At 36.3% G+C, this 13,012-nt stretch overlaps 1 protein-coding gene across 7 annotated transcripts in view; it reads left to right on the forward strand.

The window, feature by feature from the left end:
• The window catches only part of dnmt3ab (DNA (cytosine-5-)-methyltransferase 3 alpha b), a 61,335-nt gene extending 49,923 nt beyond the window's left edge, over positions 1–11,412 (forward strand). For 3 of the 7 annotated variants that reach the window (XM_052581159.1, XM_052581158.1, XM_052581163.1), the window contains 9 exons: positions 1,473–1,557; positions 2,882–3,027; positions 3,381–3,471; positions 4,056–4,204; positions 4,707–4,792; positions 4,878–4,947; positions 5,023–5,141; positions 5,227–5,256; positions 8,391–11,412. In XM_052581159.1, coding sequence (XP_052437119.1) covers positions 1,473–1,557; positions 2,882–3,027; positions 3,381–3,471; positions 4,056–4,204; positions 4,707–4,792; positions 4,878–4,947; positions 5,023–5,141; positions 5,227–5,256; positions 8,391–8,532 — 918 coding nt within the window. In that variant the 3' untranslated portion in view covers positions 8,533–11,412. The remainder of the gene's footprint in view (positions 1–1,472; positions 1,558–2,881; positions 3,028–3,380; positions 3,472–4,055; positions 4,205–4,706; positions 4,793–4,877; positions 4,948–5,022; positions 5,142–5,226; positions 5,257–8,390) is intronic. The other 4 variants (XM_052581161.1, XM_052581164.1, XM_052581160.1 and 1 more) reach the window with 3 other exon arrangements.
• Positions 11,413–13,012: the final 1,600 nt, after the last annotated feature.

A 13,012-nucleotide genomic window follows, 5' to 3' on the forward strand; every position in this document is an offset into this window, starting at 1 on the left:
TCAAACGTTTTGGGTTAATAAAATGTATTGTATGTTTTCACAAGTAGTCTCTTGCGCTCACCAAAGCTGCATTTACTTAATCAAAACGACATGAAAAACTGTAATATTGTGAAATATGTTTACATTTTAAAATATGATTACATGATTAAATATTTTCAAATATAATTTATTCCTCCAAAGTCAGAGTTTGATTTTCAGCATCATTATTCCAGTCAACGGTTTCACATGATCCATCAGAAATCATTCCAATATGTTGATTTGGTGTTCAAGAAACATTTATTATTATCTGTGTTGAAAACAGTTGTTACAATATTTTGGAACATTATAGATGTCTTCACTGTCACTTTTGATTAATTGAATGCATTATTGCTGAATAGAAGTATTAGTTTCCTAAAAAAAAAAAATTGCACAGACCCCAAAGCTTCGAACTGTCCTGTACAATAACTTTTGACAGCTTCATAAGCACTTTAGCCTAAAATACACATTGTTCTAATCTTCCCTTCCTTCCTGTGGGACATTCTGAAGCCTGTCTGAGTGAACAACAGTCCGAATTCTCATGGAAAATCTGGCAATATCAGGAAATGTTCAATTTGTAATTCCCAGATCTGGGAAAGTCACGGAAAATATGAAGTAAATATAGATTATTTGTCAGTTCATATTCAGCTCTAGAAATGACAGTGGCAATGAATAACTCTTTTTAAGTGCAATCTACAGTATATAAAAAGTTCTATCCAGCAATCAAGATTGACTGAAAATGGAACGTAATGTAAAATAAATAAAAAACATGAAAATGCTTTGAATAAAAGCTTTTAACAGTAACCATAGGGTTAATTGAGATCATTTTGGAATCACATAGTGACATCATTTTTGAAGTGCCGCATTGTTTGAGCAGCTGTGAGCATTTTAATCAAAACTGGTGTGGTTTACAGTGTAAATGTGAATGGTTTGAGAGTTTTATTATGTAATTATATGACTCCTGAAACATTTGCTTTCCAGACCATGTGAAAGAGCAGCTTGGCTAACGGCCATTGTGCTGAAGAGCAGCCAGAGAGTGTTACACAGTCACCGTGCTTTGTGCACTGAGTACACATCTTAACATCATAGAGTTTTAGCTTACACACTGCCCTCTTTAAATGGACTACCGTACAGGTTAGCTAGCGTTTGCTATTGTCAGCGTTATTGAATACTAAGATGTTTAACAAAGACCAGAGATAAGCAGCCACACTTAATCACAAGAAAATGGTTAATGAAACTGGCCGGTGACACAGCGTTTATTGTACAGGCGCTCAACAATAAGCCCTTGTTACTGGACTGGGTTAATGTAAAGGCCTCTTTGTTAGTTACAGACCGTATGTACAGACAGGTGCTCTTTCATTACCAGAGCAGTGTGCTTTAAAGGGCTCTCTCTCTCTGTTTATCTTGTCTGTCTCTCGTCCACCCTCCTTTTTCACTCCTCCTTTCTTCTCTTTCAGGAACCACCAAGGCTCTACCCTTCGGTTTTGGCAGAGAACCGAAAACCCATTCGCGTCCTGTCACTTTTTGATGGGATCGCAACAGGTTAGTGAAGAATGTCCGCCCTTCCTTTCATCCTCTCAGCAGAAAATAGTGCTGATCACGTTGCACTCATCCTGGCTTTTAAAGTGCATTTAGTTTAACTGTTGTACTGGCCACTCGTCGACACGCTCACGTTCTAATGTGTGATTTTACAGTTTTGACTCTCTAGACGGTCCATGTTCGTCTTTAAAGCCTGGTTATTATGTGACATATGCATATTTGGTGGACAAGACACTACTCAGTGAAACTTTCACTATAATATAATTTTAAATCCATCAAGAAACTGCAGTCACATATGAAATCCAGTCGTTTAAAAAGGAATTTACACAATCAGGAATTTGGCACGAGGATGAAATGTCTTTAGACAGACTTAGTTGTTCACTCAGTTTTGTCGTGTTTACCAATAAAAAGATGCTTGATTGAAAAATGCCTGATAATTTACTCACCCCCATGTCATCCAAGATGTTTATGTCTTCCTTTCTTCAGTCGAAAAGGTTTTTTGAGGAAAACGTTCCAGGATTTTTCTAGGGCTTCAATAGGCATCAAGGAGTTGATGGTCCAAAATGGTGTTTCAAAATTCTCTACATGATCCCAGCCAAGGAATAAGGGTCTTATCTAGCAAAACAAATGTTCATTTTCAAAAAAATAAATAAAAATGATTTACTTTTTTTCCACAAATGCTCATCTTGCACTAGCTCTACTTCACGTTGGAAAGGTCATGCATGTTGTAGGCAGAAGTAGCGCCCCAGTGAACATGCAAAGAAAGAAACAAAGAACACAAAGAAAGAACCACAAAGAAACGCCCTTTTACAATAAAATTTATTTGTGCATTTTTTCACCCTACCCTGCCTTTTTGAACCATAGTACACAGACAAAGAACTAACGACACGTGACTTTTCCAATTTGATTACATCATGTGAAGTCATAGATGTGCATCGCACAGCTAATGCAAGATGAGCATTTGTGGTTAAAAAGTAATGAAAATGACCAATCATTTTGCTATGTAAGACCCTTATTCCTCAGCTAGGATCGGGGAGAGCCTTTTGATGTTGCACTGACCTTCAAACCGCTGGCTCCTATTGAAGCCCACTATATGGAGAAAATCCTGGAAAGTTTGACTTTAAAACTTTAATTTCCTTTCGAATGAAGAAAGAAAGACGTGAACATCTTTGATGACATGAGAGTGAGTAAATTTGTATTATTAGGGCAAAAGCTGTAAATGCCATGTGACTAGTACTTGCGTACTTCAATAAAACGGTCCAATAATTAGCAAAAAATGAAAAAGCATCTTAGTTGTAGGTTGTGATGGTGTTTGTGATTCTGCCAGGGCTGCTGGTTCTGAAGGAGCTGGGTATCCAGGTGGAGCGTTACGTGGCCTCAGAAGTGTGCGAGGACTCCATCACTGTGGGCATCGTTCGGCACCAGGGACGCATCATGTACGTGGGTGATGTGAGAAATGTCACCCGTAAAAACGTGAGTATCGTCCTTCACCTCAGTTCACTGTTGAAGTCTGTACATGTGGTGGCCATCTTGGTAACTTGGCGATTTCTTTAAGTACAGCTCTAATAAAACTGCACAAAAACTAAAATCTTCATTACTTTTGACCTTTAACAAAAACCTTTGAGAGTACTGGGATCATAAATAGGATTTCTCAGCTTAGAACTTCCAGGGTAACAATTTCTCTAATTTGTTTTTCAGTGAATGGTATTTTTTGTCTTTGTACCATATAGGTTTCCTACTTGATTACGTCGACAATATTTTATATTGATCAATCTTTCTATTGCTTTTTTTTCTTTGTCTAATCTGTTCTTCTGCATCATCCACAGATTCAGGAATGGGGTCCTTTTGATCTCGTCATCGGTGGAAGTCCTTGCAATGACTTGTCCATAGTGAATCCTGCAAGAAAAGGTCTCTACGGTAGGAGTTTATTCAGCTGTGTGTTCTAGCCTTAGTCTTTAGTATTAGTGTTTACACTTTCACATACCATTTCAAAGTTTGGGGTCCGTAAGACTACAAAATATTTCGAATTCGATGCTCTTTCAAACATTTTATTCATCAAAGAATCCTAAAAAAATGTATCATGGTTTCCAAATTAAACATTACAACTGTTTTCAACATTGATAACGATAAGATTCAGAAATGTTTCCTGAGCACCACGTCAGCGCATTAGAATGTGACACTGAAGTAACGTCTGCTGAAAATTCAGTTTTGCCATTACAGGAATCGATTGCATTTTTAAGTATATTAAAATAGAAAACAGTTCCTTTAAATAATAATAATACTTTAAGTAATTATATTTTACAGTATTATCAAATAAATGCATCCTTTGGTGAGGCTTTTTTCAAAAACATTCAAAATATTACTACCCCCAAACTTTTGAATGGTGGCGTCCTGTATATCTCAATTGTATTTATAACACAGCTCGTATATTTGTACATATTTACCATAATTGTCATATTGAGTTTTCTTAATGATTTTCAATCTTCCTTTTTGTGTTTCAGAGGGCACCGGTCGACTCTTCTTCGAGTTTTACCGGCTGTTACATGAGGCCCGCCCTAAAGAGGGCGATAACAGGCCGTTCTTCTGGCTCTTTGAGAATGTGGTGGCTATGGGTGTCAGCGACAAGAGGGACATCTCTCGCTTTTTAGAGGTGTTGGAACACAATGATTAAACTGTGCTGAATTTGTCTTTTACTGTCAGTGGGGCTTTGAGACAAACCAATAGGTTTTGCTGCCACCTAGTGGTAAAATTACCCGCTGTGTAGAAACGAATAAACCCATTATCTGCTTGCAAGTCAATATTACAAAGGCTTAGGATATGTTTTATTATCTATTTTTTATTAGTGCTGTCAAACGATTCATTGTGATTAATCGCATCCAAAGTAAATGTTTTGGTTTACATAATATATGTGTGTATATATTTAAGAAAAATATTTATTTTTATATTTGTATATTAAATATATTTATTTATAATATAAATATATACATACATATTTTCTAAATATATACTGTGTGAGTGTGTATTTATATATACATAATAAAAATACACAGCACACACACATATATTATGTGAACAAAAACATTTATTTTGGAACGCGATGAATCGTTTGTCAGCACTTATTTATTTATTATTTATTTGTTTATGTATTATAGTGCAACCCAGTGATGATCGATGCCAAGGAGGTGTCTGCTGCACACAGAGCTCGCTACTTTTGGGGTAACCTGCCTGGCATGAACAGGTTAGTTGGACATGCACTCTTCATTCATTTCATTATTTAATCTCTCACTTCATCATTTTACCCCTCTATTTCCTTTTCCTCTCAGACCGTTGACCGCCATGTGCACTGATAAACTGGACCTCCAAGACTGTTTGGAGCATGGCAGGACAGCTAAGGTACTTCTCCGACCAACCCTCGACTGATTTCTGGATAAAGCAGTTTAAATCAGTTTCTTTTTGCCTTTTTTATAGTTTGATAAGGTGCGGACCATCACCACTCGGTCGAATTCCATAAAGCAGGGCAAAGACCAGCACTTCCCTGTCTTCATGAATGACAAAGAGGACATCCTGTGGTGCACTGAGATGGAGAGGTACTGAGACAAAATGCCTTAAAAAAATTCTAAGTTGTAAGTCCAAATGTAAATGTAAATTGTCACACTGACATTTGTTCAACAGAGAGATCTCGAGGGCCCGCTTCAGTGAACAGTGAGTTTTGTCTTATATTGATTGAATCATCACTCATCTACTGGCTCACTGAAACCATATCCTACTCAACAGAACAGAATATGACTACATATCTATACTATGAGATATGTCTATCCTTTGATATACACTGATGTAAACACTGATATACACTGAAATGGCTTGACAAACACAATTTTTTTTTCCTGGTTTGGTATATTTTAACCTGGCTTGATTTAAAATCCTTTCTGGAGATTCAAACACACGTGGTCAGATAAGACAGAAAAGAAAGTCAACACATTGTTGATTCATTTAGCAGAACTGTGTATAAACTTGCACTTAAATGTGACCATAGACCACAAAAGTGTACATTTTCTGAAACTGAGATTTATACATCATCTGAAAGCTGAATAAATAAGCTTTCCATTGATGTATGGTTTATTAGGATTGCTGTTTTGATATATTTACAGTAGGAAATTGACAAAATACAGGTGCTTCACAATGAATTAGAAATGTCGTGAAAAAGTTCATTTATTTCAGTGATTCACTCAAATTGTGACACCCGTGTATTAAATAATTTCAGTGCACACATATTGAAGTAGTTAAAGTCTTTGGTTATTTTAATTGTGATGATTTGGGCTCACATTCAACAAAAACCCACCAACTCACTGTTTCAACAAATTAGAATACTTCAAAAGAACAATAAAAACATTTTTAGTGAATTGTTGGCCTTCTGGAAAGTATGATCATTTACTGTACTTGTACTCAATACTTGGTAGGGGCTCCTTTTGCTTTAATTACTGCCTCAATTCGGCGTGGCATGGAGGTGATCAGTTTGTGGCACTGTCCAGTTCTTCTTTTTCTTAGCCCAGGTAAGCTGCCTCTGATGTTGTCTGTGGTTCAGGAGTGGCTTAACAAGAGTAATACGACAACTGTAGCCAAATTCCTTGACACGTCTGTGTGTGTTGGCTCTTGATGCTTTGACTCCAGCCTCAGTCCATTCCTTGTGAAGTTCACTCAAATTGTTGAATAGATTTTGCTTGACAATCCTCAAAAGTCTGTAGTTCTCTCAGTTGGTTATTCATCTTTTTTTTCTCCACATTTTTTCCCTTCCACTCAACTTTCTGTTAACATGCTTGGATACAGCACTCTGTGAACAGCCAGCTTCTTTAGCAATGAATGTTTGTGGCTTACCCTCCTTGTGAAGGGTGTCAATGATTGCCTTATGGACAACTGTCAGATCAGGAGTCTTCCCCATGATTGTCTAGTCTAGTGAACCAAACTGAGATATTCAATTCAATTCAAGTTTATTTGTATAGCGCTTTTTACAATACAAATCATTACAAAGCAACTTTACAGAAAATTATGTTTCTACAATATTTAGTAATAGCTTATAAGTGGTGACTGTCAGTTTGTGCACGTATAACAGGATTTTTAGAAAAATTAATACAAGACGTAGTAGGCTATGATGGATTGTAATGTGGTATAAGGCTAGTTAGGTATGCAGGAGCTAAACCATTTAGGGCCTTATAAGTAAGTAATGATAATTTGTAACTGATACAGAACTTAATAGGTAGCCAGTGCAGAGACTGTAAAATTGGGGTAATATGATCATATTTTCTTGACCTGGTAAGAACTCTAGCTGCTGCATTTTGGACGACCTGTAGGTTGCTTATTGAAGAAGCAGGACAACCACCTAGAAGTGCATTACAATAGTCCAGTCTAGAGGTCATAAATGCATGAACCAGCTTTTCTGCATCAGAAACAGAAAACATGATTTGTAGCTTGGCAATGTTTCTAAGATGGAAGAATGCAGTTTTTGTAACATGGGAAATATGATTTTCAAAAGACAAGTTGCTGTCTAATATAACACCCAAGATTTTTGACTGTAGAGGAAGTAACAGTACATCCGTCTAGTTTCAAATTGTAATGTACAAGATTCTGTGTAGTGTTTTTTGGTCCAATAATTAATATCTCTGTCTTATCCAAATTTAATTGGAGAAAATTATTTGTCATCCAATCTTTTACATTTTTAACACTCTGTTAGCTTAGATAATTTATAAGTTTCATCTGGTCTCGTTGAGATATATAGCCGAGTATCCTCAGCATAACAGTGGAAGCTAATTCCGTATTTTCTAATAATATTACCAAGGGGCAACATATATATTGAAAATAGAAGGGGACCTAGGACGGATCCTTGTGGCACTCCATATTTTACTGATGATAAATGAGATGACTCCCCATTTAAGTAAACAAAATGGTAGCGATCGGACAGGTAGGATCTATACCATCTAAGAGCCTGCCGTTGAATACCTGTATAGTTTTGTAATCGATCTATGATTATGTCATGATCTATGGTGTCGAATGCAGCACTAAGATCAATTAAGAGTAGAAATGAGATGCGGCCAGTTTCTGTGCTATGGTGGGGCATGAAACCTTACTGAAATTCTTTATACAGATCATTTTTGTGCAGGAAGGTGCTCAATTGAGCAGACACAACTTTTTCAAAAATTTTAGACGTAAATGGAAGATTTGAAATAGGCCTATAATTTGCCAGCTAACTAGGATCTAGTTTTGGTTTCTTAATAAGAGGCTTAATAACCGCTAGCTTGAATGGTTTTGGGACGTGACCTAAAGATAACGACGAGTTAATGATATTGAGAAGCGGTTTTTGATATTGAGATACCATTTTGAAGGCTCAGGAAAATATTTGCAGGTGTTTTGAGATGATTAGCTGATTGGCATGTCAGCATATTGTAATTTGTTGAGATAGTGAATTGATGGGTTTTTGTTAAATGTGAACCAAATCATCACAATTAAAAGAACCAAAGACTTAAACTACTTCAGTCTGTGTGCGATGAATTTATTAATACCCAAGTTTCACAATTTGAGTTGAATTACTAAAATAAATGAACTTTTTCCATGACATTTTAATTTATTGAGAACCACCTGTATCTTCATGGAACATGATCTTTACTTTATATCCTAATGATTTTTGGCATAAATTTTTTTTTATCATTTTGACCCATACAATGTTTTTTTGGCTATTGCTAAAAATATACCCCAGCGACTTAAGACCGGTTTTGTGGTTCAGGGTCACAAATCTACACTTTTGAATACTTTTTAACTAACTTTTTGCCCATTTCACTTCTTATCAGGGTGTTTGGCTTCCCTGTCCATTACACAGACGTGTCAAACATGAGTCGTCTGGCCAGGCAGAGGCTGCTGGGAAGGTCATGGAGCGTCCCGGTCATCCGTCACTTGTTTGCACCACTCAAAGAGTACTTCGCTTGCATCTGAACTCAAATCCAGTACAGATGAGAAAAATCTAAACCGATGTAATACCAAGAGCTTCGAAAGCAAGCTCTAGTATGTTATCTGCAAGTTTGACATCAGACGGAAAAAAAACAAGGTATTTCATGTTTTGTTTTGGTTTTTTTCTTCTGGTTTGGAATAATTGACTCTTTTTTTAATTCTATTTAATTTTTTTTTTATCATTCATTTGACTTTTTAGCAGTGTTATCCAGTATTTGATTTATGTGTGCAAGCTATACTTGAGACATGGCCTCCTTTTTAAGGCACTGAGAGACGATGTAACAAGAAACGAGAATTCGTTGAGACGGAAATCGCATTTAGTTCGCCCAAACATTTCGCCTCCTGATTTTCTCGACTGTCGGGTCGCGGATCGATCCATTTCCCACGGTGCGCGTCTCTTTCCTCTCCTCCAGCGTCTGAGCCTTGGTAAGAGCAGGAAAAAAAAGTTTTCTCTTAGTGTCAGGGGAGCTCTTGTCTTAACCAATCCAAAACACCAGATCACAAATACCTCTTTGTTTACAGTTTCTATACACAACTGAAGGTAATAAAGGTACTACTGTAATAGGTGACAATATGGTGCTTCAAGGGGGTGAAAAACATTGCAACTCATGTGGTGCTACTACTCGAGACAAGATCGCGGGGTTACGTTTTGTATCGTTGCCAGGTAAAACGAACGACTGAAACCTTGAAAAAAAAAACGACAGGTCAAGCCAGGTCTGCCACATCTCATTTTATATCTTTTACAGCCTTTTTGTACAATACTCTCTGGTGCTCTTTTCAAAAAAAAAAAGAAAAAAACACGCCTCAGCCTTTCAGTCTTTGAGATCTGCTTCCTTCAGTATGCGTGCAATCCAAACGCATGAAACCAGCCACATGGGCGGTGATGTTTTTGTCATCCATACCTTGAATCAAAGGCTGTGGTGAGCTACTTTTTTTCTAGTGTCACACAGGCCAGAATCATTACTGTACAACTCTTAGCGCGCGTGGCGGCCGCAGGAATGATGGCGTCGGTCGGTCGGTCGGTTGTCTTGTCGGCCAGGTGAATCAGCCTTCAACTGCGGCGTCCGCAGGCTATTCTCAGTCAGGTGCAAAACTTTAAAGGTGCGGCTTCACAATGTTCTTCTACCTTTTAATAGCAATTTTTTTGTGCTGTGTTACCAACAATATCAAGCACTTTTGTATATGTATACTTCTTTATTTCTTTGATATATTTTTTTTTACTTTCTCCTTGATTCTTGTGAATTGTTTTTTTTTTTTCTTGGTTATGTTTAATGATGTGAAACTCTTGCCGTTATATAAGGTAATACTTTGTTGTGTACAGTAGGGCTGTGCCAATAGATGTGAACGAATGAGCTAGGATAGAATAAATCCGTCTGTCGTTCCGGTGGTGAAGGGGCCGAATTTGAATAGCACCCCTCTAATGTTTCCATGTGCTACAGAGTCGCTTTATCATAAATACAGTATAGTGTCTGCTCACGGTTCTTACCGCTTTATATAATCCCAAAGTGAGTGTGTTTGTTAAGTATCCCTGTAGGAAAAGTAGTCGGATGGGGTGAACTACGTCTGGTCCCTAGCGTAGATCTGAAAACATTATGATGTTTGCCAATGGTGGATGTTGACCATGTCAATGATGTAGTTATCACGCAAACTAAATTTGTGAATCTGGTTAGAAATGGGCTCTAATGAAATCCTCGTTAGGCTCTTTTTTTTTGTATTTAAGGCATTGCACTGCTTACTAACCTTAACATTTGTCACGTTCTGCAAAGTTGCTTTTATTATTTTCCCAGTTTTATCGACGCCCAGATTTGTTTCTTTTTGTACATTTTGTACATAGAAATTGTCTGTTGCTTTTTTAATGGCCTATGAGATGTACAAATATAATTCTTTGCTAATATATACTATAGAATCAAAACAGCACTCAAATCGCAAGAGGGGGTAATTGACAAAATGGCAACAGGCTAATTGACATAAGCTATAAAGCAGCAGGGTGTCTTTTGTAATTATTTATGTGTTGAAAGGAGGATCACACTAAAGAATGAGTTCGCTAAGTGATTTTAACAGTCCCATCTTTACTGCACAGCCCTACATACAAAAGTGTGTTTCGATTTGCTTTTTAATTCTTGTTTTAAGTACTAAGAGAGGGATTGTAGGTGTTTCCTAAGGTGCTAAACATTTTATCTAATTGAGAAAAAATATATTATTTGGAAAATAAATAAACTTGTCTTTTTTTCGATTGTTTCTTGTAGTATCGGAGAAGCACTATTATTTTACTCTCTCGTATAAAGATATTAACAAAGGCATTTTAACTTTGTACTTGAAAAAAAAAATTATGATAAATGATGAAAGATTCTTATATTGTTTTAGAATAGACATTGCTGTAGTTGTTGCTTATCTGTGGGAAATCATGTACTCCTAATGGGAAAAATTAATAAAAATGTAATAAATTTTGCTGTTAACATGTACTTGCTTAATATCCAGGCAGAATTGCTTCTAAGTCCTACATTCCATGCCATATATCCAGCCCTCCATCTTCTTTTTTTTCTGTTTTGTTAAATTTAATTTGCTTAATTTGGGTATATATATAAATATATATATAAATATTTGGCTGTAACAGCCTCTTGTATGCTCTCCTAACAGGTTCTCTGTATATCTCAGTGACACTGTTGATATTTGTGACCTCTGTTGTGTCATATAAACTTATTTCAATCCTTCTCTTCTTTTGCAATCAGCTCATACAGCAAATGTAGCAATCATTCGCCACCTCTCCCCCTTTCTTTCGTTATGTGCCCAGAACGAAGAAAAAAGGCTCCTTATGTACTTGTGCTGGAGAACACTTGAATAAATGTATTGTTTTTTTGTGAAAAAGTTGTGTTTTCTTTGCAAGTATCAAACAAAATATATGTGATTATTAAGTAAATTATTAATTGTATATGATTATTAGATTGTTATAACATTTCACTTCTAAATATGTATTATTTGTATCAAATATTTCAATGTAATATTCTGGAAAGGATGCATACTATTAATATAAAATATATATATTTACATAAAGGTGCATCTAAATATAATGAAATATAATTTTCCCCCGTAACATTACAAAAAATGAAACTTTCATATGTTATAGATTCATTACATATAAAGTAAAACATTTTAAACGTTTTTTTTATTTTTATTTTGATCATAAGAGCTTACAGCTCATGGAGGTAAAAAATATAGTATCTCAAAATATTAGAATATTTACATTTGAGCTTCATTAAATGATCATCCCTACAGTATAAATTACATTTATCACTTGTTCTTTGAAACCACAATAATAAGGAAGACTGCTGACTTGGCAAAGGTCCAAAAGACAATCATTGACACCCTCCACAAAGAGGGTAAGTCACAGAAGGTCATTACTGAAACAGAGTGCTGTATCAAAGCATATTAAATGCAAGTTGACTGGAAGGAAGAAATTGGGTAGGAAAAGGTGCACAATCAACAGGGATGACCGCAAGCTTGAGAATACTGTCAATTGAAGCTGATTCAAACACCTGGGAGAGCTTCACAAGGAGTGGACTGAAGCCGTAGTCAATCCATCAAGAGTCAGATGTCTTCAGGAAAAGGCTACTACTAACTGTCACAGAACCAAGCCACTCCTGAACCAGAAAAAAATGTTAGAAGTATTTCACCTGAGGTAAGGAGATAAAGAACTGGACTGTTGTTCAGTGGTCTACAGTCCTATTTTTAGATAAAAGTAAATTTTGCATTTTATTTCTAAATCAATGTCTGGAGTCTGGGGGAAGACTGGAGAGGCACAGAATCCAAGCTGCTTAAAGTCCAGTGTGAAGTTTCTGAAGTCAGAGATGATTTCGGTGCTATGACGTCTGCTGGTGTTGGTCCCTTGTGTTTTATTAAGTCCAGAAACTTTATGAGCACTTTATGAGAACTTTATGCTTCAGTAAATCGGAGATGCTGATTTCGTTTTTCAGCAGGACTCAGCACCTGACCACAGTGCCAAAAACACTTCCAAGTGGTTTGCTGACCATGATATTACTGTGTTTGATTGGCCAGCCAACATGCCTGACCTGAACCTGAACAACATGAATCTTTGGGATATTTTCAAAAGAAAGATGAGAAACAGTCGATTTGAGCTGAAATCTCAATAGTGCTTCAGCAGTGCCACAGGGTGATCGTCACCAATGATGGAGTTTGTGCTAAAGGAGCCCGGCCAAGTACTGAGTGCATAAATGAACATACTTAAAAAAACTTGAACTTTTCTGTTTTGCAAATCCTTTTTCTTATTGATCTTAGAAAATATTTGAATATTTTGAGATACTGGATTTTTTTTACTTTTATGAGCTGTAAAGTCTACTCATCAAAAAAAAAAAAAAAACTTTTGAAATGTTTAAATGTAATGAATCTAGAAAATATGAAAGTTTCACTTTTTGAAATATATAAAAAAAACTTTTTTAAGATATTGCAA

This window comes from Carassius gibelio, chromosome B17 (assembly GCF_023724105.1).
Source record: "Carassius gibelio isolate Cgi1373 ecotype wild population from Czech Republic chromosome B17, carGib1.2-hapl.c, whole genome shotgun sequence".
Taxonomy (NCBI): domain Eukaryota; kingdom Metazoa; phylum Chordata; class Actinopteri; order Cypriniformes; family Cyprinidae; genus Carassius; species Carassius gibelio.